Source organism: Athene noctua, chromosome 35 (genome assembly GCF_965140245.1).
Source record: "Athene noctua chromosome 35, bAthNoc1.hap1.1, whole genome shotgun sequence".
Classification (NCBI taxonomy): Eukaryota; Metazoa; Chordata; class Aves; order Strigiformes; family Strigidae; genus Athene; species Athene noctua.
In genome coordinates this window covers 622,770-649,007 of record NC_134071.1, presented here as the reverse complement: position 1 = coordinate 649,007, position 26,238 = coordinate 622,770, and the positions used below count along the sequence as shown (strand labels likewise).

Here is a 26,238-nt window from a genome sequence, read left to right as displayed (position 1 = left end):
TTAGGACTTTTCCATCAAGGAAAAGTGGAAATACCCTTTTTTAAAAATTTTTTTTAATTATTATTTTATTATTTTTTTTTTCAGTGAAAGCGTTAAGATGGGAATTCCCTGCGGTCAAACTTTCTACCCATAAGAAAAAGCAGCAGCTCCCGCGGTGGAGCTGAACGCATCAAGTCTCACACAGGGGGGAAAAAAAAAAAAAAAAATTTTAAAATTTCCCCAAAACGGCCCAAATTGCTGCGTAACGAATCGGCTTAACCTCTCCACGGTTAACATGCAGCTCACAAAAAGAGGGGTGCACAAATCAGCCCCCCTGCCCTTGTCACCACGGTTTAATCACACACACGCTCCGGCTGTGGGTCCTGATGTTGGTTTTTCTGCCTGATGTTGGTTTTTCTGCCTTTTTTTTTTTTTTTTTTTTTTTGGTTAACAAAAAACCCACCCCGGTTTGCACATTCTGGAAATCGATGCTTAGTCTGAATAATCGCGCTGATGATTTTAGCACTTGTGTTATCGGCTACGGCAGCTGATAGTTAAATTGGAAGTTTTCTGTTGCGCCGATTTATAAACATTCGATTCCAGCTGACTGTCTAGAAATATAAACCCAGGAGGATAATAAACAAGTTATAATTGGTTTTGCCTGTCATCATTTTCCTACAACCTAGAAGTTAGCGCAAAATCGCGGAAGCCGTCGCTCCCCGTCACAAAATTATCAGGGAAACAGCGTTTTGCAGGGAATTAAACCCAAATTCCTGCCGTGCTGGGACGATTGTACCCATTTTACAGACGGCAACGCTTCGACACTTCTAGGCACTAGGAATTCTCAGCTTTCTCTGAAAGCACAGGGCTCCGTTTCCTCCGTGTTCCACTGACAAAAAGCGGGGAAAACCCTCGTTTTTCTGACAAAAGGGCCGACTACACATTTTTTAACCAGACTCCAGGAGTTCCAATCCCACAAATCTCGAGTAAACAAGCGGAATTTGAGGCGACCGCGGTTACGTTTTTTTCACACCGAGCGTTCTTCTAACAAAACTCCGCAGACGCTCGTTGTCTTCCCCTCTGCTCCTGCACCACCACGAGCTTTCAAACGCCCCAAATCCACCCCCCCTCGCCCCGTAATTTTGGTGAAAAATTCACTATTTAAACACTCCCAGGGTTTTCGGCTGTTCCTCCTCTGCACGAGCGAGATGGAGACGCTGCCAAGGTCCAAAGAAATTCACCCGGTGCTGACAGAACCAGAACCCGTGCCCCTTCCTTCGGGGATATTTTTTTTTTTTTTTTTTAACCTACAAAAATCACGCGTGAAAAAAGAAAAAAAATTTTAAAATTTTTAATTCTTTCGGCGGATGCTTTGAGGCTGGTAAACTAAAGCTTCTCGACAACAACAACAAAAAAACAGTTCGCAACTTCCCGCCCGAAGCTCCAAGTGTTTTATCCCCGTTTCCCTTTCCACGGGGAGGGGGGAGAATCAAACACCTAGGGAATGGCAAAACGAGGTGAAAACCCCTAATTTTGGCTGTCCCCTCCCTCCCCAAAGTCACACCACGAGGCGGCAGCTGCAGGTGAAAACCAAACCCAAACCGTCGCGGCGCCTAGCTTCGAGGTTAAGCCTTCCTCTAAAAACGGGTGAAATCCACCCAAAATAAACCGTCTCCTGTCTCACATCACCGACCCGAAGCAGTTGGGTTTTTTTGGGCCAGGAAAAGTGTTTTCCTGGTGGCCGCAGGGACTCGCACCCTCACGGGCCGCCTGCCCTCCCCTCCCCCTGAGCCGTGCAGGATTTACTTGGGAGTTTTTTTTTGCGTTTCTTTTTTTTTTTTTTCTCTCGAAAATCATTTCCAGACTCGCATTCCCTCGACCGCAGCAGCAGGAGGAGGAGGAGGAGGAGGAGGAGGAATACAATAGGAAGCAAAGTGCTCGCTCTTTGGGGAAGGAGGAGGGAAACATTCCGAGAGAAGACGACGGAGGGAAAGGCCGTTCCCGCGTTATCCCGACGCTGTTTTTGGTTCAAACTTCGAGATATCGCTCAAGATTTTGCCGCTGGGAGGATCATAAAAGTTATTTTTCTGCTTAAGGAGGGGTGTGTCGCCGATAGCAGACGGACAAACCCCTTAACGTCAGAGCGAGGGGCAGGTTGTGGTGTTTTGTTTTTTATTCTGAGGGGGAGCAAACTTCGGAGAGAAATAAAGTGGAAAAAAAAGAAAAAAAAAGAGAGAAAAGGGAAGAATACGCTCCGCTAGACGCAGTCTGAACCTCCGTTAACACCCGCTTCCAGCGTCAGCCGAGAGGGGAAAAAAAATAAAAATAAAATAAACCTTGTCGGTTTTCTTCTGGTGTCCAGAAATCCTCGTCTGAAAGGAACGGGGAGGGGGGGGGAGAAAAAAAAAAAAAAAATTAAAAAAAAAAAAAAATTTAAAAAAAAATAAAGCTTTTTGCAGGTGCGCGCATCATCGCACGCCGATCTTTGACCTTTTTGCCGAACCCACGACGGATGTTTCAGCTCCTTATGGAAGTAGAAACAACTTTCAAGCACGCGCTGAATGTAAACTCAAAGATTTCTGCCCTCCCAGCACCCCCGGCAGTGCTTTGTTTTGGCGGTTGAGTTTTGGTTCTGTCCGGGCAAGGCTAAAAATAATCAAAATCAGGTCGATTTGGTGCTGGAGGAGGTAAAGAGCGAGGGATGGGGTGAGGGACGCACACACACACGCAGAGAGGAACGTGAGCTCAAAAAAAAAGAATTAAAAATTAAAAAACGCGAGGAAGTTCGCGGAGCCGCCCCCACCAAAGGTACCTCCGGGCGCTGGTAAAGAAATTGTGGAATTTTTTCAAGTTTTGGCAAGTGTTTGCCCAGCCACTGCTGGCCACGCGGATGGAAGGGCTGCGATGGAAGACGAGGTTCAACCCGGGGCTGGAAGGTTTTTTTGAAATCCTCCGGCCTCTCAAATCGCAACAGCAACCGTACCGGAGGCTCAAACACTTCGCTGCCTCTTTTTACCGACGGGATAAAACCCGGAGGGATGATTTTTTTTGAGGGGTTTGTTTTGGGGCTCCGAGTTAGTTCCCCCTCCCTCAGCCACGCTGGAAGAGGCGAGCGCCAAGAAGAGCCTCAAATCCTCAAAAATCCTTTTTGGAACCCAAAGCGGGACCAATCGCCCCTCAAAGGCGGCTCGTGGAGTTGCTTTTTTTTTAATTTTTAAGCTCAAATTCTTTTCTTTTTGGGGGTTTTAGCCCCCACCTTTGAATTAAGGGAAGGAGGGAAAAAGGCAACGCGGAACGGGCCCGAGGGGGAACACGAAGCCGCTCACGGGTCAAGGCCTGGAATTTAAAGGCAGGAATTGGGATATTAGAGCAGGAAAAAAGGAGGAAAAATAAAAAGAGGGTGGAGGAATCGGTAAGTTTTACACTAAAACACCTGGGAAAAGTCAGAGTGGGGTAAGAGAGCGGCTCGTGCCCGCTGGGACAACCTGCCCGCTGGGGAAATCAAAAATTCTGCTTTACTACAGGGTGAAATTGCAAAAAAAATATTAAAAAAAAAAAAAAATTAAAAAAAATTACTCCGCTAAGGCAGCGCTGTCGAGGTCATATTTTGGGTATTTCTCTTGCCTAGAGATTTAAATTTAAAATCTCCGGCGTGGTGAAAAAAAGCAAAAAAGCAACGCCGGGACCCAAACTGTTTGCCTTCAGGTTTATTTGTTAATTTTTCTTGGGGAAAAGAAAAAAAGAAAAAAAGGGGAAAAGAGAGGGGGGAAAAAGAGAGGGGGGGGAAAAAGAGAGGGGGGGGAAAAAGAGGGGGGGGGAAAAAGAGAGGGGGGGGAAAAAGAGAGAGGGGGGAAAAAGAGAGAGGGGGGAAAAAGAGAGAGGGGGGAAAAAGAGAGAGGGGAAAAAGAGAGAGGGGAAAAAGAGAGAGGGGAAAAGGGAAAAAAGGGAAAAAAGGGAAAAAAGGGGAAAAAGGGGAAAAAGGGGAAAAAGGGGAAAAAGGGGAAAAAGGGGAAAAAGGGGAAAAAGGGGAAAAAGGGGAAAAAGGGGAAAAAGGGGAAAAAGGGAAAAGGGGAAAAGGGGAAAAGGGGAAAAAGGGGAAAAAGGGGAAAAGGGAAAAAAGGGAAAAAAGGGAAAAAGGGAAAAAAGGGAAAAAAGGGAAAAAAGGGAAAAAAGGGAAAAAGGGGAAAAAGGGGAAAAAGGGAAAAGGGGAAAAAGGGAAAAAGGGAAAAAAGGGGAAAAGGGGAAAAGGGGAAAAGGAAAAAAAGGGAAAAAAGGGAAAAAGGGAAAAAGGGAAAAAGGGAAAAAGGGAAAAAGGGAAAAAGGGAAAAAGGGAAAAAAGGGAAAAAAGGGAAAAAAGGGAAAAAAGGGAAAAAGGGAAAAAAGGGAAAAAAGGGAAAAAAGGGAAAAAAGGGAAAAAGGGGAAAAGGGGAAAAGGGAAAAAGGGAAAAAAGGGAAAAGGGAAAAAGGGAAAAAAGGGAAAAAGGGAAAAAGGGAAAAAAGGGAAAAAGGGAAAAAGGGAAAAAGGGAAAAAAGGGGAAAAGGGAAAAAAGGGAAAAAGGGAAAAAAGGGAAAAAAGGGAAAAAAGGGAAAAAAGGGAAAAAGAAAGGGGAAAAAAGAAGGGAAAAAAAGAAGGGAAAAAAAGAAGGGAAAAAAGAAGGGGAAAAAAGGAAGAGGAAAAAGAAAGGGGAAAAAAAGAAGGGAAAAAAGAAAGAAAATAGGAAAAAAAAAGAAAAGAACGAAAAAAGAGGCCGAGGAGAGGACCAAGGGACCGTCAGTGCCAACGTCCGGCCTCGCTCGCGCGCCGGGAAAAGCAAACGGCACCGGGTGAAAAAAAAAGAGTAAAAATCGCAGTTTCTCCCCCAATATTCCCCAAAACTCATCCCTTTCCACTCAAAAAAACCCCAAAAAACCCCCAAATTTATTTAAGAAAACGGTTGAAGGATCGAGTTTCCCCGCAGGATCAAACCGAGGCGGGAAGAAGGCGGCACCTCGCGAGGACGAGGGAAAGTTTTATCGACGGCGCCAACGGTTTTTGGTGCAAAATGGGGTTTTTTGGGGATTTTTGATTTTTTTTTTAATTTTTTTTTTTTTTTTCACGCGACTCGGGGTAATTTTGGCCTGGGCCAAGCGGGGGGGTGGAGGGGAAGAGGAGAAGAACCAGGGGGCACGTTCTGGGTTTCTGTCTGCCGATACTCTAATGGCGGAAAATTTGGGGAAAAGCGGGAAATTGGGAAAAAGAGGGAATTTGGGAAAAAGCGGGAATTTGGGGAAAAAGCGGGAGTTTGGGGAAAAAGCGGGAAACTGGGAAAAAGAGGGAATTTGGGGAAAAAGAGGGAAATTGGGGAAAAAGAGGGAAATTGGGGAAAAAGAGGGAAATTGGGGAAAGTGGGAATTGGGAAAAAGAGGGAGTTTGGGAAAAAGTGGAAATTGGGAAAAAGCGGGAAATTGGGGAAAAAGAGGGAGTTTGGGAAAAAGCGGAAATTGGGAAAAAGAGGGAATTTGGGGAAAAAGCAGGAGACTGGGAAAAAGCGGAAATTGGGAAAAAGAGGGAATTTGGGGAAAAAGAGGGAATTGGGAAAAAGCGGAAACTGGGAAAAAGCGGGAAACTGGGAAAAAGTGGGAATTTGGGGAAAAAGCGGGAAACTGGGGAAAAAGCGGGAAATTGGGGAAAAAGCGGGAAATTGGGGAAAAAGCAGGAGACTGGGAAAAAGCGGAAATTGGGAAAAAGCGGAAATTGGGAAAAAGAGGGAATTTGGGGAAAAAGAGGGAATTTGGGGAAAAGCGGAAACTGGGAAAAAGCGGGAAACTGGGAAAAAGTGGGAAATTGGGGAAAAGAGGGAATTTGGGGAAAAAGAGGGAATTTGGGGAAAAGCGGAAACTGGGAAAAAGCGGGAAACTGGGAAAAAGTGGGAATTTGGGGAAAAAGCGGGAAATTGGGGAAAGTGGGAGTTTGGGAAAAAGAGGGAATTTGGGAAAAAGAGGGAATTTGGGAAAAAGAGGGAACTGGGAAAAAGGGGGAAATTGGGAAAAAGGGGGAAATTGGGAAAAAGGGGGAAATTGGGGAAAAAGTGGGAAATTGGGGAAAAAGCGGGAAATTGGGGAAAAGAGGAAACTGGGAAAAGGGGGGAAATTGGGGAAAAAGAGGGAATTTGGGGAAGTGGGAAATTGGGGGAAAGCGGGAATTTGGGGAAAAAGCGGGAAATTGGGGAAAAAGCGGGAATTTGGGAAAAAGCGGGAGTTTGGGAAAAAGCGGGAGTTTGGGGAAAAAGCGGGAAATTGGGAAAAGTGAGAATTCAGGAAAAAGCGAGAATTGGGAAAAAGCAGAATTTGGGAAAAAGCGGGAAATTGGGGAAAAGCGGGAAATTGGGGAACGCTCCAGCTCCGTAAAAAAAAAATTAATTAAAAAAAAAAATAAAAAGGAAACAACTCCAGGAGAGTTTGATTCCAGCTGCCGTGCTCTTACTCAGGGGATACTACGTGGGATTGTACTTCCAGCCTCTGTTACTCGGGGGATACTACACGGGATTTCACTTCCAGTCTCCGTGCTCTTACTCAGGGGATACTACACAGTCTGTACTTCCAGCCTCTGTGCTCTTACTCGGGGGATACTACACAGGATTTTACTTCCAGCCTCCGTGCTCCTACTCAGGGGATGCTACAAGGGATTGTACTTCCAGCCTCCGTACCCTTACTCAGAGAATACCACACAGAATTTAACTTCCAGCCTCTGTTACTCAGGGGATACTATATGGGATTGTACTTCCAGCCTCTGTGCTCTTACTCAGGGGATACTACACAGGATTTTACTTCCAGCCTCCGTGCTCCTACTCAGGGGATGCTACAAGGGATTGTACTTCCAGCCTCCGTACCCTTACTCAGAGAATACCACACAGAATTTAACTTCCAGCCTCTGTTACTCAGGGGATACTATATGGGATTGTACTTCCAGCCTCTGTGCTCTTACTCAGGGGATACTACACAGGATTTTACTTCCAGCCTCCGTGCTCCTACTCAGGGGATGCTACAAGGGATTGTACTTCCAGCCTCCGTACCCTTACTCAGAGAATACCACACAGAATTTAACTTCCAGCCTCTGTTACTCAGGGGATACTACATGGGATTGTACTTCCAGCCTCTGTGCTCTTACTCAGGGGATACTACACAGGATTTTACTTCCAGCCTCCGTGCTCCTACTCAGGGGATGCTACAAGGGATTGTACTTCCAGCCTCCGTACCCTTACTCAGAGAATACCACACAGAATTTAACTTCCAGCCTCTGTTACTCAGGGGATACTATATGGGATTGTACTTCCAGCCTCTGTGCTCTTACTCAGGGGATACTACACAGGATTTTACTTCCAGCCTCCGTGCTCCTACTCAGGGGATGCTACAAGGGATTGCACTTCCAGCCTCCGTACCCTTACTCAGAGAATACCACACAGAATTTAACTTCCAGCCTCTGTTACTCAGGGGATACTATATGGGATTGTACTTCCAGCCTCTGTACTCTTACTCGGGGGATACTACACAGGATTTTACTTCCAGCCTCCGTGCTCCTACTCAGGGGATGCTACAAGGGATTGTACTTCCAGCCTCCGTACCCTTACTCAGAGAATACCACACAGAATTTAACTTCCAGCCTCTGTTACTCAGGGGATACTACACAGGATTTTACTTCCAGCCTCCATGCTCCTACTCAGGGGATGCTACAAGGGATTGTACTTCCAGCCTCCGTACCCTTACTCAGAGAATACCACACAGAATTTAACTTCCAGCCCCCCCTAGTCTTACTCATGGAATACTACATGGGATTTCACTTCCAGCCTCCACGCTCCTACTCAGGGGATACTACACAGGATTTCACTTTCAGCCCCCCCTAGAATTACTCAGGGGATACTACATGGGATTTTACTTCCAGCCTCCATGCTCTTACTCAGGGGATACAACACAGAATTGCACTTCCAGCCCCCTCAGTCTTACACAGAGAATACCACACAGGATTTCACCTCCAGCCTCCATGCTCTTACTCAGGGGATACTATACAGGATTTTACTTCTAGCCCCCCTAATCTTACTCAGGGGATACTACACAGGATGTCACTTCCAGCCTCCATGCAGCGGATACTACATGAGATTTCACTCCCAACCTCCACGCTCTTACTCAGAGAATACTACACAAAATTTCACTTCCAGCCCCCTGAGTCTTAATCAGGGGATACTACACTGGATTTTACTACCAGCTCCCCATTTTTACTCAGGGGATACTATAGAGAATGTCACTTCCAGCCCCCCCACTCTTACTCAGGGGATACTACACGAGATTTCACTTCCAGCCTCCACGCTCCTACTTGGGTGATATTACACCGGATTTTACTTCCAGCCTCCACGCTCTTACTCAGAGAATACTACAAAGAATTTCACTTCCAGGCCCCCGAGTCTTAATCAGGGGATACTACACGGGATTTTACTTCCAGCTCCCCACTCTTACTCAGGGGATACTACACAGAATGTCACTTCCAGCCACCATGCTCTTACTCAGCGGATACTACATGAAATTTCACTCTCAGCCTCCACGCTCTTACTCAGAGGATACTACATGGGATTTCACTTCCAGCCCCCTGAGTCTTACTCAGGGGATACTACACTGGATGTCACTCCCAACCTCCACACTCTTACTCAGAGAATACTACACAAAATTTCACCTTCAGCCCCCTGAGTCTTACTCAGGGGATACTACATGAGATTTCAGTTCCATCCTCCACGCTCTTACTCAGAGAATGCTACACAGAATTTCACTTCCAGCCCCCTGAGTCTTAATCAGGGGATACTACACGGGATTTTACTTCCAGCTCCCCATTTTTACTCAGGGGATACTACACGAGATTTCACTTCCAGCCTCCACGCTCCTACTCGGGTGATATTACACCGGATTTTACTTCCAGCCTCCACGCTCTTACTCAGAGAATACTACACAGAATTTCACTTCCAGCCCCGAGTCTTACTCAGGGGATACTACATGAGATTTCACTCTCAGCCTCCATGCTCTTACTCAGAGAATACTACAGAGAATTTCACTTCCAGCCCCCTCAGTCTTAATCAGGGGATACTACACGGGATTTTACTTCCAGCTCCCCACTCTTACTCAGAGAATGCTACACAGAATTTCACTTCCAGCCCCCTGAGTCTTAATCAGGGGATACTACACGGGATTTTACTTCCAGCTCTCCACTCTTACTCAGGGGATACTACACGAGATTTCACTTCCAGCCTCCACGCTCCTACTCGGGTGACATGACACCGGATGCCACTTCCAGCCTCCACGCTCTTACTCAGAGAATACTACACAAAACTTCACTTCCAGCCCCCTTAGTCTTAATCATGGGACACTACACAAGATTTTACTTCCAGCTCCCCACTCTTACTCAGGGGATACTACACAGAATGTCACTTCCAGCCCCCTGAGTCTTACTCAGGGGATACTACACGAGATTTCACTTCCAGCCTCCACGCTCCTACTCGGGTGACATGACACCGGATGTCACTTCCAGCCTCCACGCTCTTACTCAGAGAATACTACACAAAACTTCACTTCCAGCCCCCCCTACTCAGCGGATCCCCGCCAGGCCACGCGCTCAGGGACAGGCTGAGACCAGCCGAGCTCATCACCTCCAATTTTTCCCCCCTCAACACCCCGCACTAAGGCAGAGCTTCGGCTTTCGGCGAGGGGACGCTACAACTCCGCGGATCCAAACCGTCCGTCCGTCCGTCCTTCAGCGTCCCTCTGTCCCAACCGTTCGCCACCAACTCCAGCCCCCAGCCTTTGGGAAAAGGAAGGAGTACGGGTCCTCGCCGCCCCCCCAACGGAAAAAAAATTCGGGAAGGGACGGAGGGAGGACGGAGAGAGACGGCAACTCGACGGGGATCACCGCGTGAGCACCGAGGAGGCCATTTGTAAAAATTTGGGGGGGGTCGTTAGTGCACCCCAAGGGGCTGCCCCCACGTTTTGGTGTGGGGGGGGGGGGGAAATCATTCACCTGTCTGTGACTCTGAGGCGAAAAGCGGGGTACAACCGGGGTACAGGCGCCCTATCCCGTCCTCTCAGTCTAGGAACGATAATAATAATCATCGTAATAATGACGATACCGGCACAATTAATTCAAAAAGCCCCCCCCCCCCCCCAAAAAAAAGTTTCACTCTTTTCGAACGCAAACGGCATCACCACAAACCCGCCACAAAGACACCAGCTGAGGGGATTCCGCCCCCCCTTCCTCAACCTCAAAGGGTCGGGGAGCAAAAATAAACCCCCCAAAGGCGTGTCCCACACTCCCCCCTCACCAACCTCCTGCCTCAGTTTCCCTTTGGGTTTAAAGAAGCTTTTTTTTGACCAGTTCAAACCAGTAAAGAAAAAGTTCGGAGGGTGAACAACACCAGGAGGGTGGGATGGAAGGAAATTGCCCAAAAGTGAAACGGAGGAGGGAATAAAAAAAATATTCAAGTCACACGCACACACACTCCCCCCCCCAAAATAAAAGTCACAAGGAAAAACGACGGAGCCCACAGAAACCAAAACCACAAGGCCGGCAGCGTTGCCGCAAAATAATAAAATAAAAAAATAAAAAGGCAAAACCAAAACAATAAATAAATTTAAAAAATAATAATAATAATAAATAAAGAAAGAAAATAAACCGCTTTACGCCCGGTCCAATCCGTTTCCAAACGAAGCTGCGAGCGGCAGACGAAGGAAAAACTAGAAGAGAATTTTTCAAGAGCCACGAACTGTCGTTTATTCCACGAACGGATTTTTAACGCCCTGGGGAGGGTGGAAAGAACTCGGGGGGGGAGGAAAAAAAAAAAAAAAGCTGGGGGGGGGGGGGGGCAGCGCCCCGCAACGCCTCATTCCGGCCCCCAACTGACCCCATGAGCCACGTAGTTATATTTTTTGGGGGTAGAACATCCCCCCCACTTTTTTTTTCGGGTGTTTTTACCCTCAAAATAATCTCGCTTTTTGGTTGGGGGGGGGGGATGAGCTGCCGGTGAGAGCACCCCCCCCCCCCCACTAAACAACCGGGATGGTTGAGGGGGGGGGGGGGGTGTAGCGAGACGGGGCACGGCGATTGAAGCAGCGAAATGGGGGGTGTTGGGGGGGTTGAACCCCACGGTTAAGCTTTCTGCTGCCCCCCCCCGAAACCCCCCCCAACTCCGTGCCATCCGAGGGCATCCCCGGGAGCGGGAGGAGGAAGAGGAGGAAGAGGAGGAGGAGGAGCAGCGGCCAGGCCCGGCCCGGCGGGCAGCTCCGCACCCGTATTTTTAACACCCCCCCCCCCCATATCTCCGCCTCAACCCGGGGCGGGGGGGGGCCGTTGTGTGTTTGTTGTTGGGGGGGGGGGATATACGACGCGTAAAGGAGAAAGAGGGGTGATGGTGGGAAGGGAAAGGGGGGGGGGGGGAGCGGCGGCAGCGCCCCCTTTTTCCAACCGGGGTGTGTTGTGGGGGTGTCAGAGGGCCGCGTCTCCTTGTTGTTTTTTTTTTTATTTTAAGGGGGGGGGGGACACATACACACATATATTGTATTCCGGAGACGTGACCCGCAGCCGCCACACCGGGAGCTTGGGGAGGAGAAGAGAAAAAAAGGGGGGGGGGGGGGTGAAAGAAGAGAGGGGGGGTGAGGGAAGGGGAGAGGGGGGGGGGGGGAAGGAAGGGGTGGGGTGGTGGTGAAGAAGGGGTGTAGGGGGGGGCGGCTAAGAGTCGGCGGGGCCGGTGCCCCCGGGAGGGGGCAGTTCCCCCCCCCGCCCCCCGCCGCAGGTAGCGGCGTTAAAGCGATTTAAAGCGAAATCGCTGCAATTGTGAAGAAACTCACCGTGAGGTTTGAGCAGCAGTCGGCGCGGGGTCTCCCAGACATCCCCGCACGGGCTGCGGAGCCAGGACCCCGCCGAGGCACCGACACATAGAGGTTCAACGCGCTGCCTGATCCACGCAACGACACCCCCACACCACCCCCCCCCGGAAAAAAAAAAAAAAAAAAACAACCAACACACACACAAAAAAAAAACAAAAAAAAACAACCCACCCGCCCTCAACACACCGCCAAAAAACGCGCGACCAACCCTCTGGGGGTGAGGGGGGGGGGGGGTGCGGGACAAAATAAACGTACACACCGCCGAACACCCCCCCCACACACGCCCCCCCCGCGATAAATATTTGCATATGACACGCCCCCCCCGCCCGCAAGTCGTTTTCCTCCTCCAACACACGCCCGCCTGCCCGCCGCCACGCCCAAAGAGCCCTAGGCCTGGTTTAGTTAGGAGCTGGGCCTAGGAAAGCCCGGCCTGGCCGGGGCCTGCTGGGGCCTTCGTGGAGATGACGGCGGCGGGGGGGCCTCACGGCCTGACGCCTTCTGGGCTTGGGGGGGGGGGGAGACAAGACACTCGCGGCCTGCTGAGGCCTCCTGGGGTTTGGGGGGGGGGCGGTCATGAGGTTTGGGGGGGCCTTTGCGGCCTGCTGGGGCCTCCTGGGTCTGGGGGGGCCCCTCGCGGCCTGCTGGGGGCTCCTGGGTCTGGGGGGGACACTCGCGGCCTGCTGGGGTCTTGGGGGGGGGTTCATGAGGTTTGGGGGGGCCCTTGCGGCCTGCTGGGGCCTCCTGGGTCTGGGGGGGCCCTCACGGCCTGCTGGGGTCTTGGGGGGGGTTCATGAGGTTTGGGGGGGCCCTCGCGGCCTGCTGGAGGCTCCTGGGTCTGGGGGGGCCCTCACGGCCTGCTGGGGTCTTGGGGGGGGGTTCATGAGGTTTGGGGGGGCCCTTGCGGCCTGCTGGGGCCTCCTGGGTCTGGGGGGGCCCTCACGGCCTGCTGGGGTCTTGGGGGGGGGTTCATGAGGTTTGGGGGGGCCCTTGCGGCCTGCTGGGGCCTCCTGGGTCTGGGGGGGCCCTCACGGCCTGCTGGGGTCTTGGGGGGGGGTTCATGAGGTTTGGGGGGGCCCTTGCGGCCTGCTGGGGCCTCCTGGGGTCTTGGGGGGGGTTCATGAGGTTTGGGGGGGCCCTCGCGGCCTGCTGGGGCCTCCTGGGTCTAGGGGGGCCCTCACGGCCTGCTGGGGTCTTGGGGGGGGTTCATGAGGTTTGGGGGGGCCCTCGCGGCCTGCTGGGGGCTCCTGGGTCTGGGGGGGCCCCTCGCGGCCTGCTGGGGTCTTGGGGGGGGTTCATGAGGTTTGGGGGGGCCCTCGCGGCCTGCTGGGGGCTCCTGGGTCTGGGGGGGCCCCTCGCGGCCTGCAGGGGCCTGCTGGGGTCTTGGGGGGTTGTTCATAAAGTTTGGGGGGGCCCTTGCGGCCTGCTGGGGCCTCCTGGGTCTGGGGGGGCCCTCGCGGCCTGCTGGGGTCTTGGGGGGTGGTTCATGAGGTTTGGGGGGGCCCTTGCGGCCTGCTGGGGCCTCCTGGGTCTGGGGGGGCCCTCGCGGCCTGCTGGGGTCTTGGGGGGCAGTTCATGAGGTTTGGGGGGGCCCTTGCGGCCTGCTGGGGCCTCCTGGGGTCTGGGGGGACCCTCACGGCCTGCTGGGGTCTTGGGGGGTTTCTTGAGGTTTGGGGGGCCTTTGTGGCCTGCTGGGGGCTCCTGGGGTCTGTGGGGGCCCTCACAGCCTGCTGGGGTCTTGGGGGGGGTTCATGAGGTCTGGGGGGGCCCCTCGCAGCCTGCTGGGGGCTCCTGGGTCTGGGGGGGACCCTTGCGGCCTGCTGCGGCCTCATGAGGTCTGGGGGGGCCTCACGAGGTTGGGGGGGGACCCTCACAGTCTGCTGGGGCCTCCTGGGTCTTGAGGGGGCTCACAGGGCCTGGCAGGGCCTCTTGGGTTTAGGGGGGTCCTCCCCGGTCTGGGGGAGACACTCCTGGCCTGTTGGGGGATCCCAGGTATGGGGGGGGACCCTAGGTTTGGGGGGGACACTCCTTGGGTTTTGGGGGGCCCTCACGGCCTGCTCAGCCCTCCCAGGTCTGGGGGGGCCCCTCCCAGCCCACCAGGGTCTCCTGGCTTTGGGGGGCGGGGGGGGGGGGGTGTCCTGCCAAGTCTGTGGGGACCCTCACTGGGGTTTGGGGGGTGATCCTCATGGGGTTTGAGCCCCCCATCCCCACAAATCCTGCTCCCAAGTGCCCGTTTCTGTATGAAACGGAGAAAAATTTGGGGGTTACTGGGGTGTCTTGGGGCTGGCAGGCATTCAACACCCCCCCCCCCTAAACCGGGGTTACCTGCTGGGTGACGTGACCTCGACCCCGGGGGGTTCCCCCCATGTGGTTTTTTTTTTGGGGGGGGGGGGGTGATGGGGGGAAGGACCTCACCCCCTCATACACCACCAAGGTTTGTTAGCAGCAGGATCGGGCCCTGCTGGGAATAATTAAAAAAAAAAAAAAGTGATTAAACACGCTTTTACTTATTTAATCCAACCAAAGGTTAAACTCACTAACTCAAAGCTCCAGAAATCCCCCCGGCTGGCGCGCACCCCCCTTTTTTTTTTTTTTTTTTTTTTTTTTAAATTTTTTTAGAGGGTTGCTCTACCAAAAACTGGGCGTCCATACAGCAAAGCCACGAGAAACCCCCCCAAAATGGGCTGGCAGAGACCCACAGGCAGGTCTGAACCCTATTAATTATTTTTTTTTAATTAGTCGCCCAAGCGCTTTTCTAGATTAATAAACCAATAAAACACTCGCGATGACTTTTAATACACTCGGGATTGCGTCGCCCGGCCAACGAGCACACGCGCAGGAACCCCCAAAATATTGTGGACGGGGCGAAAGGAGATTTATGTCACCGGTTAACTTTTCTCCCGTAAAAATTTGCTGTTTAGATTCAAGCATCGCGTCTTCGTAAAAAAATTATTTTTTCCGGCTGAATCCTGGATGAAAAATTAAAAATTTGTGGAATAAAACCCAGAAAGGGAGGAACGGGGGGTGCTGGTGACTCACCACGGGCTTGATGCTGCGTTTTTAGAGCGGAGGGGCTCTTGGGTTTAACAGGTTTTTTTAAAAAAAAAAATAATAATGTTGTGAGGAATGTTTTGTCTGTATTTCCTTACAAAGGGAAAAACTGGATTTAATAAGCGTTAGGATTGAGAGGATGCTTAAAACCTGCTTCCTGCTCAAGGCAAGATGGGAAAAAAAAAATAACAAACAAAACTGTGTGAAGGGAAGATGGGAAAAAAAAAAATCAACCTGTGTTAAGGAAAAATGGGAAAAAAAAAAGCCAACCAACCTGTGTTAGGGCAAGATGGGGAAAAAAAAAAAAACAACAAAACTGTGTTAAGGAAAGATGGGGAAAAAAAAACAAAAACAAAAAAAACTGTGTTAAGGAAAGATGGGAAAAAAAAAAAATCAACCTGTGTTAAGGAAAGATGGGAAAAAAAAAACCAAAAAACAAAAAAACTGTGTTAAGGAAAGATGGGAAAAAAAAAAAAAACAAAAAAACTGTGTTAAGGAAAGATGGGAAAAAAAAAACAAAAAACAAAAAAACTGTTAAGGAAAGATGGGAAAAAAAAAACAAAAAACTGTGTTAAGGAAAGATGGAAAAAAAAAAAACAAAAAACAAAAAACTGTGTTAAGGAAAGATGGGAAAAAAAAAAACAAAAAACAAAAAACTGTGTTAAGGAAAGATGGGAAAAAAAAACCAAAAAACAAAAAAACTGTGTTAAGGAAAGATGGGAAAAAAAAAACAAAAAACAAAAAACTGTGTTAAGGAAAGATGGGAAAAAAAAACCAAAAAACAAAAAAACTGTGTTAAGGAAAGATGGGAAAAAAAAAACAAAAAACAAAAAAACTGTGTTAAGGAAAGATGGGAAAAAAAAACCAAAACCAAAAAACTGTGTTAAGGAAAGATGGGAAAAAAAAACCAAAAAACAAAAAAACTGTGTTAAGGAAAGATGGGAAAAAAAAAACCAAAAACCAAAAAAACTGTGTTAAGGAAAGATGGGAAAAAAAAACCAAAACCAAAAAACTGTGTTAAGGAAAGATGGGGAAAAAAAAACAAAAAACTGTGTTAAGGAAAGATGGGAAAAAAAAAAAACAAAAAACAAAAAAACTGTGTTAAGGAAAGATGGGAAAAAAAAAAACCAAAAAACAAAAAAACTGTGTTAAGGAAAGATGGGAAAAAAAAAACAAAAAACAAAAAAACTGTGTTAAGGAAAGATGGGAAAAAAAAAACAAAAACCAAAAAAACTGTGTTAAGGAATGATGGGAAAAAAAAAAAAAACAAACAAAAAAACTGTGTGAAGGCAAGATAGAAAAAAAAAAAAAATTGTGTTAAGGAAAGATGGGAAAAAAACCCGAAAAACAAAAAAACCCACCTGTGTTAAGGAAAGATGGGGAAAAAAAAAAAAAAAAAGAAAGTTTTGGCGCGTTTCGGCGGCTTTTTGCCGGGACAAACCCCCCCGCGGGCCCAGCGCAGGGGCCTCGGCATCCCAGTTCCAAACTGGCGGAGCTGGGCGGGGCGCGGGGAGGCGGGGCCGGCGCTTCGCCCGCGCCCTCCCTGCGCGGGTTCAGCGGGGCCGCGCTCGGGCCGGGCTTAAAGCTCTGGACGGGCCGCGCTTGAGCCGGGCTTAAAGCCCTGGACGGGCCGCGCTTGAGCTGGGCCGGGCTTAAAGTCCTGGATGGGCCGCGCTTGAGCTGGGCTTAAAGCCCTGGACGGGCCGCGCTCGAGCTGGGCTTAAAGCCGTGGATGGGCTGCGCTTGAGCTGGGCTTAAAGCCCTGGACGGGCCGCGCTTCAGCCGGGCTTAAAGCCCTGGACGGGCTGTGCTTGGGCCGGGCTTAAAGCCCAGGATGGGCCACGCTCGGGCCGGGCTTAAAGCCCTGGATGGGCCGCGCTTGAGCTGGGCTTAAAGCCCTGGATGGGCTGCGCTCGAGCCGGGCTTAAAGCCCTGGACGGGCTGTGCTTGGGCCGGGCTTAAAGCCCAGGATGGGCCACGCTCGGGCGGGCTTAAAGCCCTGGATGGGCCGCACTTGAGCTGGGCCGGGCTTAAAGCCCTGGATGGGCTGCGCTCAAGCCGGGCTTAAAGCCCTGGATGGGCCGCTCTTGAGCCGGGCTTAAAGCCCTGGATGGGCTGCGCTCAAGCCGGGCTTAAAGCCCTGGACGGGCCGTGCTCGAGCCGGGCTTAAAGCCGTGGATGGGCCGCGCTTGAGCTGGGCCGGGCTTAAAGCCCTGGCCGGGCCGCGCTCGGGCCGGGCCGGGCGTCGGCGGGGGCGCGGGTGACTCGGGGGGTCGCGCTAGAGGAACCGCAGCGCCCGATGCGGGGGGCAGCCGCGGCAGAGCGCGGGGGGGGCGCCGGCGAGGAGACGGCGCTCAGCACCTCGGCCTCGGGTGCAAACCCAAAGGGAAAATAAGCCAAGCTCAGCAAAGCCAGTCCGAAAAGCGCTGAAACCCCGTGACGCGCCCTCGCGCTCAAGTTTTTTATTTATTTTTTTTTTTTTTCCCCTGCCAGAGCGCCGAAACAAATCGAGTCTGCCGTGCCTAAAGAAAAAAAAGTAATAAATAATAATAATAGATAATAATAGTGACAATAAATAATAATAAATAATGAAAATTATTAGTAAATAAAAAAATAATATAAATAATAATAATGATAATAATGATGCTAAATACTAAATAATAAAAATAATAATACATATAACAATATATATAATAATAATAATAATAAAAATTATAAATAATAAAAAGAATAAATTAAAATTAATATAAATAATAAAAATTATTAATATTAATAGATAATAAAAATAATAATAATAATATAAATAATAATAATGATAAATAATGATACTAAATAATAAATAATAAATTTAATAATAAATTAAAAAGTAAACATAGATAATTAATAATAATTAACAATTATAATAAATAATAAATAATAAAAATACTAAAAATATAATAATTAATAATTAATAATGAGAATAGATAATAATAAAATAATTAAATATAATATATAAAAAATAATATAAATAATAATTAATGAGGATAATAAATAACAATAAAAATAATGTAAATAATAATAATTAATAATAATGGCAATAAATAATAAATAATAAAAATAATAATAAATTAAAATAATATAGATAATAATTAATAATAATTAATGACAATAAATAATAAGTAATAAAAAAATAAAAATAATAATATAGATAATGATGAATAATAATTAATAAAAATGAAAATAAATAATAAATAAAAATAATAATATAATTAATGATAATAGATAATAATAAAATAATAATATATACAATAATTATTAATAATTAATGATGATAATAGATAATGAGTAAGAAAAATAATAATAAATTAATAATATAAATATAATTAATAATTAATGAAGATAAGAAATAATAAAAATAAAAATAAAAATAATATATATATCGGTTAATATTATTCTATTATTAGTTAATATTATTCTATTATTATTATATTATTAGTTAATATATTATCAGTTAATATTATATTATTAGTTAACATTATTATATTATCAGTTAATATAATCCTATTATTAGTTAATATTATTCTATTATTAGTTATTATTATATTATTAGTTAATATTATTCTATTATCAGTTAATATAATTATATTATCAGTTAATTTTATATTATCAGTTAATATATTATCAGTTAATATTATATTATTAGTTAACATGATTATATTATCAGTTAACATTATTATATTATCAGTTAATATAATTATATTATTAGTTAATATAATTATATTATTAGTTAATATTATTCTATTATCAGTTAATATAATTATATTATTAGTTAATATTATTCTATTATTAATATAATATTATTAGTTAATATTCTACTATTAGTTAATATAATTATATTATTAGTTAATATTATTCTATTATCAGTTAATATAATTATATTATTAGTTAATATTATTCTATTATTAGTTAATATTATTCTATTATTAGTTAATATATTATTAGTTAATATTATTCTACTATTAGTTAATATATTATTAATATAATTTTTTTTTTTTTTCAGCGGGGCGGTCGAAAAATTATCGCCATTCAAAACGCACGGACGGCCTGGGGCTGCTAAAACCAACCCAAGTCATTCCCTTCGAATCAAAACATCAAAAAAACCAAATAGCGACGGGGAAAAAAAAAAATAATAATTAAAAAAAAAAAGAATTAAAACCGAAACCCAGCTCGCTGACGGCGCCTCGCGACCCCGAGGAGCGCCAGCACCCAAATTTTCAGCCCCTGAACCAGCCGGTTTTGGGGCGTTTTACTTTTTTGGCCCCCGAACCAGCCGCTTTTGGGGCGTTTTACTGAAATATCGCAACTTGACGGAGCACTGTTCCCACTTTTCGGGGAAAAAAACCTCAATTTGATCCAAAATTTCACCAAAAAACCGGCCTGCGAAACGCCCGCGGCCTGCTAGGCCGCGCTCGGCCGCTTAACTAAATTTGGGTGGATTAACCGTTTCCTCGGAGTTTTGCCCCGTCGCTCACGTGGCTCGAAATTCAGATCAGCCCTTTTTTCTGACTTTTTTACCTCAAAAGTTTCGCCCCTTCGCTCACGTCGCACCCCTCCCTCCACCGCTCTGCCCCCCCTATTTCCCTCCCCAAACTTCACCTTTTTGGCAGATTTTTGCTTCCCAGTGACTTTCTTCCACACAAACCGCCTTGATGGAGCGGCATTTCCCTCAGGGGGGGCCCCCCCGAACCCCAAATCCTGACCCTCTGCCCCCCCCCTGCGGGGCTGGAGCAAATTTTACCAAACTTTATTTTTTTTCCTGCTTTTTTTCTGCGGCTCTTTCTCCTCACCCCCTCGAGTTTTTCTCCACATTCTCCCTTCGGTTGAAGTTTTTTTTCACGGATTCAAACAACTGGGGGTATTTTATCGCTTTTAGTCTGTTTTGTGGGAAGATTTTGGGGGGTGAAGCAGCGTTTTTTGTTTTTTTTGTTTTTTTTTTTCCCCAATCTTTTTTAGATTCTTAGACTTGAAGCACTTTAAAAAAAATTTTGCGTTGCTTTTCCACCGGTAAAAAGACATTTGGAGGCTGTAGGGGATTAAGAATTCCATCCCCTCCCTTTCACAGGAGCTTCACTTCTATTTTCTTTAAATTATACCCCAGAGAGGAATATATTTTACTATTTATTTCTATTTTTTTTAATTTTTTTCCCCAAAACTCCTCGCAGCCACTTCCAGCTGGAAATAGAAACCGCGAAGGATTTCGAGCGATCCGTTTGCTAAACACGTTGCCAACGTCGATAGCGCCGGCTTTCCCTGGGGTGGGGGGAGAGACGTTCTGTTCAATTTTTCCCGCATTTTCGATTTTTTTGGGGAAATGGAATCAGCAAAACGAGCTTTTTGGACGGCTGCTGTCGCGAGGAAGGAAGGATTTTGGAGAGGGAATGGGGAAATTCCTTGCCGATTTATCGAAAGCGTTCTCGGTTCGGGCCGCTTGCAGGCGGAGCAAGCGGAAATCGGGATGTTGCGGGTGCTCGAAGAAGAAAATTTAATTTTTTTGTGGTTGTTGTTTTGGTGAACAATTCTAAAATTTGATGAATACCGGCTCGTTCCTGATAGGTGTGTGGGGAAGCTGGGATTGTCTCCCAAAGCCCAGCCTAGCTGGATGCACCAGGCTTAGCGCCTAGTGGAAAAAAAAAAAAAAAACCCAACAAAATCTTCAACGAAGCGGTTTGGAGTTGTCTCGTTTTTCCCTGAGAAAGGGGGAAAACGGTGAAATTCGTTACGAGGAGGCTCGAAATGCCCAAAGTGATGAGGGTGGGCTGCGGGTTTGGGGAGAATCCCTCCAATAAACCAGCTCCGGGGCTGGAAACGGAAGGAGGGGACGTCGGCCTGGGGGATTTTTTTGGTTTTGTGTGGAAATTCCGGCGTTTTGGGCTGGAATCCAACCAAAAAAAAAAGACAAAAAAACAAAACAAAAAACAAAAAAAAAAAGACAACGAAAAGACTCGTTTTTATTAGTGCCGTGGCCTCCCTGAAACGCTCCTCGCCGCTAAACGGGAATTTAATTTCCCAAATTTTATTTTTTAATTATATATTTTTAAAAAATTTTTTACATGTAGCTGTTCACCTTCCTGCCCAGAAAGCACCATTAATCAAGGTTTTGTAATTAACAGGCTGTTTGCAGCCTGACAAAGAGCCACACCTTTCCGGGGGTTTGATTTTTCACCCAAAACGTGGCGTTTAACGGTAGGAGGAGGTGGGAGTGCGTCCCCTCGCGCCTCAAAAATCAACTTCAGGCAACTCGAAATAACAAAGCTTGGTTTAACGGTGTTTATTGAATTTTTAAAAAATTAAAAAAAAAATAAAAATCCGTTTTTTTTTCCTCACTCGCAGGATGTTTGAGGCTGGACAAGCACCTCGGCTCTTCCCACCCCTGGAAAAAAACGCTCGGTGAAGCTGCACAGTGTTTTGCTAAAGGGCTTCTGGAAGAAAAAAAAAACACAAAAAAACCCAAAAACACCGATTTTTGGGTGCGTGGCGTGTTTTGAAAACTTAATTTGGGGTTTTCTCAGCGCTTCGAGCCAACGGTTGGCGTCGAGTTCGGCAGAAAGAAACGGGGAAGGCCCGGGATGTTCCTCAGCCTCCCTTCGCTTTTTTTTGCTCTCGGTTTTGCCCGCTGGTGGTGGCAGAAAGAGGCAGAACGGGGAAATCGCTGAGAAAATTATGATATTTAACAACGTGTTTTGCCATTTCGCTTAAAAATTTAAAGCTTGAGACTACAAACCCCGCAGAACCCGGCGGGGGGATTGATCCCAGGCTGCAGCTGCGACCGTTTCGGTCGGTTTTGTGGTTGCAGGACACGAGGGGCTTTGTCTCGTGATGGTTACACCAGGAGGGATAAAAAGCTTTTTTATTTTTTTTTTTTTTTTTTGGTGTTGCCAGGCCACTGGATTGTCACGGCTTTGTGTCAATTTTTTTACTCGTTTTAATTTAGGCTGAAAGTTCACGGCCGGTCCAAACATCTATAGTTCCGTTTGTTCGCTAAAGGACCCGTCTTCAGGCTAAAAATTTTTACCCAAAGCAGGAGGAGGTTGCAAACATCATCCTTCCGCTTCTCATCGCTTGTATTTTTTTTTTAAAAAAAAAAGTCAAAAAGGAAGGTTGGTTTGTTTTTTTTCTCTTAGCCCTCACGATCCCAAAGGGAAACCACCTGCCTTCCCGAAGCGAAGGCGGTCGTCGAAGTAGCGGCTGCGAGGACTGAAGAGTTTTAGCAGGGAAAAAAAAAAAAAAAAAAAAAAAAAGTTGGAAGGTGGCTGGAAACGGGGCTGTTTCCTTTAAAAAAAAAATATTAAAAAAATCAAAAAAATGGGATGTGGCAGCACTGAGAGATCTTAATTATCTATAGAGCTGCCACGACGGGGCTCGTGCCCCGGTGGAAGATCCGGGGTGATTCTGGGCGTGCGCTGACGGATCTCGTGCGGGTTTTAAGCCCTGACCGGCCTCGGGGCTCCCTCCCTTCCCCTCCCAGGTGGTTGTGGGCGAGTTAATGGCGTTGGCCACGTGGGCCACCAACGTCCACCCGGCCGGCCGGCAGCTCATCACCCGCCCAGGCCTGGTTTTACCACCCGGCTCGCCCTTATGTGTGAAAACCCACGCGGGTGCAGCCTGGGCCTGGTTTTAGGGAGCCCAAGGGCGCGCCCGTGGGCTTTAGGCCTGGCCTAAGCCCTGCGGCGAGCGCCCGCCTGGCTCTGAGGAGGGAAGGAGGGCTGAGGCGTCAAGTTGCCGACGGAAACGTTTAGGCGGGAGCTGGGAGAAATCCTCGGCGTCAGCGCGGGGTCCGGTTACGAGCCTCGTTCCCGTTCCTCATGGCTTCTAAAAAATCAAAATTCTGATGCAGGAAGAGGATTTGATCGAGGTTTTCGGGCGCCAGGACAGCTCGCCGGTGTTCCAGCGTGCTCTCACCGGTGCCAAAGGCTTGTTCGGGCAGGACGGCGGTAGCCGGCACGGCCAGGTATTGCCGGCTGAGGCGCGCCACGGCCGGGAAACGATGCTCGTTGCTTTTCCACCAGCGTAAGGGGTCGGTGCTGCGCTTGCAGAGCGGCTCCACGATATAATTTTCCAGCTGCTGGTGGATCTCGGGCATGCTCTCCGTCGGGTCCTTGCCCAGCAGGATGTCGTAGACGCTGGGGGACGACGTGCTCGAGGTTCTATCCTTCTGCCCCGAGGTGCCACCGTCACCGCTTTCAGCTTTGTGCGGCGGGTTGGGGGCCCAGAAGGCGCCGACGGGGGGAGATTGGGGGTGACAAACCTGCGACAACATGGCTTTGACTTTTTTGTGCAGCTCGCTTCTTAAGCCGGGGCTGAGAAAACGCAGCTCCTTAAACCGTGGGTCTAAAAACGAAGCGATGGCCGCCAGGCTCTCCAACAACCTCTCGTCCTCCGCCAGACCCCAGCGCCGCATCAGCTCCGTCCGGATGTTGCCCACCACCGTTTTGAGGACGGCGCCGGCTTCCTCGGCTTGTCGCCCGATGGCCCCCACCACGCCGTGGACGCAGGGCAGGAGCGAGGAGGCCGAGGCGTTCTGCTCCTCGCGGAGGAAGGCCGTGGCGATCTTGATAGTCCTCAGCACGGCCACTAAATCCTGGAGGAGCTTCCACTGGTGGTCGGCCAGCGCCGGGGCACCCGTGGCACCCTTGGGGTGCTCCTCCAGCACGGCCATCAGGGCCCACTTGAGCTCGAGGAGGCTCTCGCACATCTCGATGGTGCTCAACCACCGCGTGCTCACGTCCATCACCAGCTTAAGCTTGGTTTTATTGATGGCCTCTAGCTTGCTGTGTAAGGAACGGGCAGCTTTGGCATCCTGCTGGAAATACCGCACGATGCCACGAGCCGTGCTTAAAGCTTCCCTCACCGCCTCAACCTCCAACCCAGCCTGGACGCAGAGCTGGAGGACGCGCGCGGCGCAGCGCAGGCTGCTCCAGCCGCACGTCTTCTGCGCCCGCTGCCAGCTCCCCGCCGCGCTCTGCGGCCCGTCCTGCAGCACGCAAAACACCGCCTGCCCCGACACCCCAAACTCCGCCAAAACGCCCGACAACTTCTCCCCCAGATCCCCCTCGCCGTCCTCCTGGCGCGCTCGGCGCGTCTCCATCACGCAGCGCGCCCGCCGCCACTCCCCGTCGATGAAATTCGCCGTCACCGTCACGTAGCTCTGGCTCAGCTGCGACACCCAGAACTCGGCGCAGAGCACGATGGCTTGCGCCGTCTGCAGGTAACGCTCCAGCTGCTGCTTGACGGCGCCGTAACGGTGCCAGAGCATCCCCGAGAGCTGCGCCGGCGAGGGCAGCGGGAAATTCGGTTCTAGGTAACCCAAAAGCAACCCGAATCCTTTATCCCTCACCACGGAGAGAGGGTGAAGGTCACGAAAAATCATCTCCAGCACCAAGCCCAGGATAACGTCGCCACGCGGCTCCGAGCACGAAGCACCGCCAGCGCCGGGGGGGAGGAGGAGGAGGCCGCTTTCCGGTGGCGTCTGCCGGGCTCGTTTAGCGACGTTCTCAACGCCGTAATCAGCTTCGGCAGCGGGATCATCCTTGAGCTGCTGCGGGGCGAGGAGGAGGAGGGTGTCGCGGATGCTGTGCTTCCTCACCAGGTGCTCCCTCATGGTGGTGGTGCTGTTGTGGAAGGAAAGCTGCTTCTTGCAGATGGTGCACTCCACGTACGCGTCGCCCAGTTTGGTGTAATAATTCCACACTTTGGATTTCCGACGGTCGCCGTAAAGCGCGGCGCCGGCCCCCTCTTGCCCCCCACCCTTCTCCCTCTTCCTCCTCGACGAAGGTCCCAGAGCGGCCGCCATGTTGTGAGGGGCGAAGACCCTCGGGGCGTCTTCTGAGGAGAGAAAAAAAAAAACAAACACACACACGGCGTGGCCCCCGCGTCCAACCTCCGACCTTACGTTCGGGGTGAAACCCCTCTCCTCCACCGTGTTGATTTTTTAATTTTTTTAAGGCACAAAAAACAAAAAAAAAAAAGCCAAAAAGATCACAACTACCTGGCGCAGGCTGCGGGTAGGGCTGCAGGGGCAGAGGGAGAGCTGGTTCCTCCGTCGCCTCCTCCTTCGGCTGCGCCTCGCCGCCCTCGGGCTTCATGTTTTTCTGTAAAAACTGAGACATTCTGGGCCGGTTGGCAGCCGCTTCGCAGAGGGGAAATAAGGACCATTAAAACGAGCCGCGTGGCTACTGAATTCAACCCGCCGGCAGCGAGGGGCCGGGCGGGAAATGCGCTTTTTTTTTTTTTTCCTCTCCCCTCCGGATTCACCCAGCGAGATGGAATATTGGGGGTGGGAACGGTGAAAATTTCAGTGTTAACCACGTTGCCACCCCCTTTTTCTGCTTTTTGGGGTGTTTCTGCCCAACCCTGGGGGGTTTTTCTGGGTGTTTCTGCCCCACCCTGAGGCTTTTGTGGCTTTTTATTTTTTTTTTTTTGGTTTGAAAAATTCAACCGGGCCCGGGAGCGGGAATTTGGGGTTAAAACCAGCACAAAGTGGGGAAAAAAAAAATAAATAAAACACAACCCTCGGTTAGCCAGCGCAGGGAATTCGGTGTTTTGTGTTTCAGCGAGGTGTCGCCTGTAAATCGCGTTAAAAAACCCATTTCCCCCCCCCAAAAAAAAAATCCACCCGTGCCCCAAAACTCGCCGTTTTCGACGCCACCAATTCAGCGTCGGGACCGCCGCCTTTCCACACCCTCAGGCAGAAGATTTTGAGGGATTTCACCCCAAAACTGTTTTCTGACGTGGTCTGCGCCCCCCTTCCCGTACCTGAGGAGTTGGTTAATGAGCGGCGACTCGTTAAATCCTCACGCCTTCGTTAGGCGGCCGGAGCGCTTCCCGTTCACCGGGATGTAATTAATCTAGGGTTGCTCTCCCAAGTTCCCGCAGGGGCTTGAGGTGGGTGGTAGAGGCGAGGGGGGTGCATCGTTAATTTTTCCTTAATCGTGCTAATTAGCCAAAGCTTCGTTAAGTGCCTTGCGGGAGGAGGCCGCCGGCGTTGACCTGACCCCTATGGCCGGTTCTCTTGTCTTGCTCCTTGTTTTCAGGTCAGGGGGAAGCAGCGGTTCCAGGCCTGTTGTGCTGCTGTCGGGTTGTTCAATGATGTCATCGCGATGGCCGTGACGTCACCGTGATGTCACCGCGCCGGTTGCGATGTCAACACCCAGAACCCCGCGGGGCTGCCTGTGATCCGATTGTCCCCCGGGCTCCCTCACGGATGCTCCCACCCGCCGCGACTCCTCCCTCACGCCGGTCTCCGACCCACCGCGTCAGCGCTACGTCACTAAAACGCGT

General features: G+C 49.1%; 2 protein-coding genes across 6 annotated transcripts in view; both read right to left on the bottom strand.

The window, feature by feature from the left end:
* The window catches only part of BICRA (BRD4 interacting chromatin remodeling complex associated protein), a 50,917-nt gene extending 39,009 nt beyond the window's left edge, over positions 1-11,908 (bottom strand). Inside the window, exon 1 of one of the 2 annotated variants that reach the window (XM_074930762.1) lies at positions 11,836-11,908. The gene's annotated coding sequence lies outside the window, so the exon portion shown is untranslated. The remainder of the gene's footprint in view (positions 1-11,835) is intronic. The other variant, XM_074930763.1, reaches the window with a different exon arrangement.
* Positions 11,909-21,214: 9,306 nt separating this feature from the next.
* Positions 21,215-26,191, bottom strand: LOC141972748 (E3 SUMO-protein ligase ZBED1-like). Of its 4 annotated transcripts, none has more exons than XM_074930710.1 (3): positions 25,714-26,191; positions 24,947-25,087; positions 21,215-24,783 (listed from the first exon to the last, which is right to left on the bottom strand). In XM_074930710.1, exons 2-3 carry the CDS (start codon positions 25,065-25,067, stop codon positions 22,724-22,726), a joined length of 2,181 nt encoding a protein of 726 aa, XP_074786811.1. In that variant the 5' UTR covers positions 25,068-25,087; positions 25,714-26,191; the 3' UTR covers positions 21,215-22,723. The 4 variants fall into 4 exon arrangements, with proteins under 4 accessions (XP_074786811.1, XP_074786812.1, XP_074786814.1 ...); XM_074930711.1 differs by having other exon boundaries at positions 24,947-25,058; XM_074930713.1 differs by having other exon boundaries at positions 24,947-25,049.
* Between the last annotated feature and the right edge of the window lie 47 nt (positions 26,192-26,238).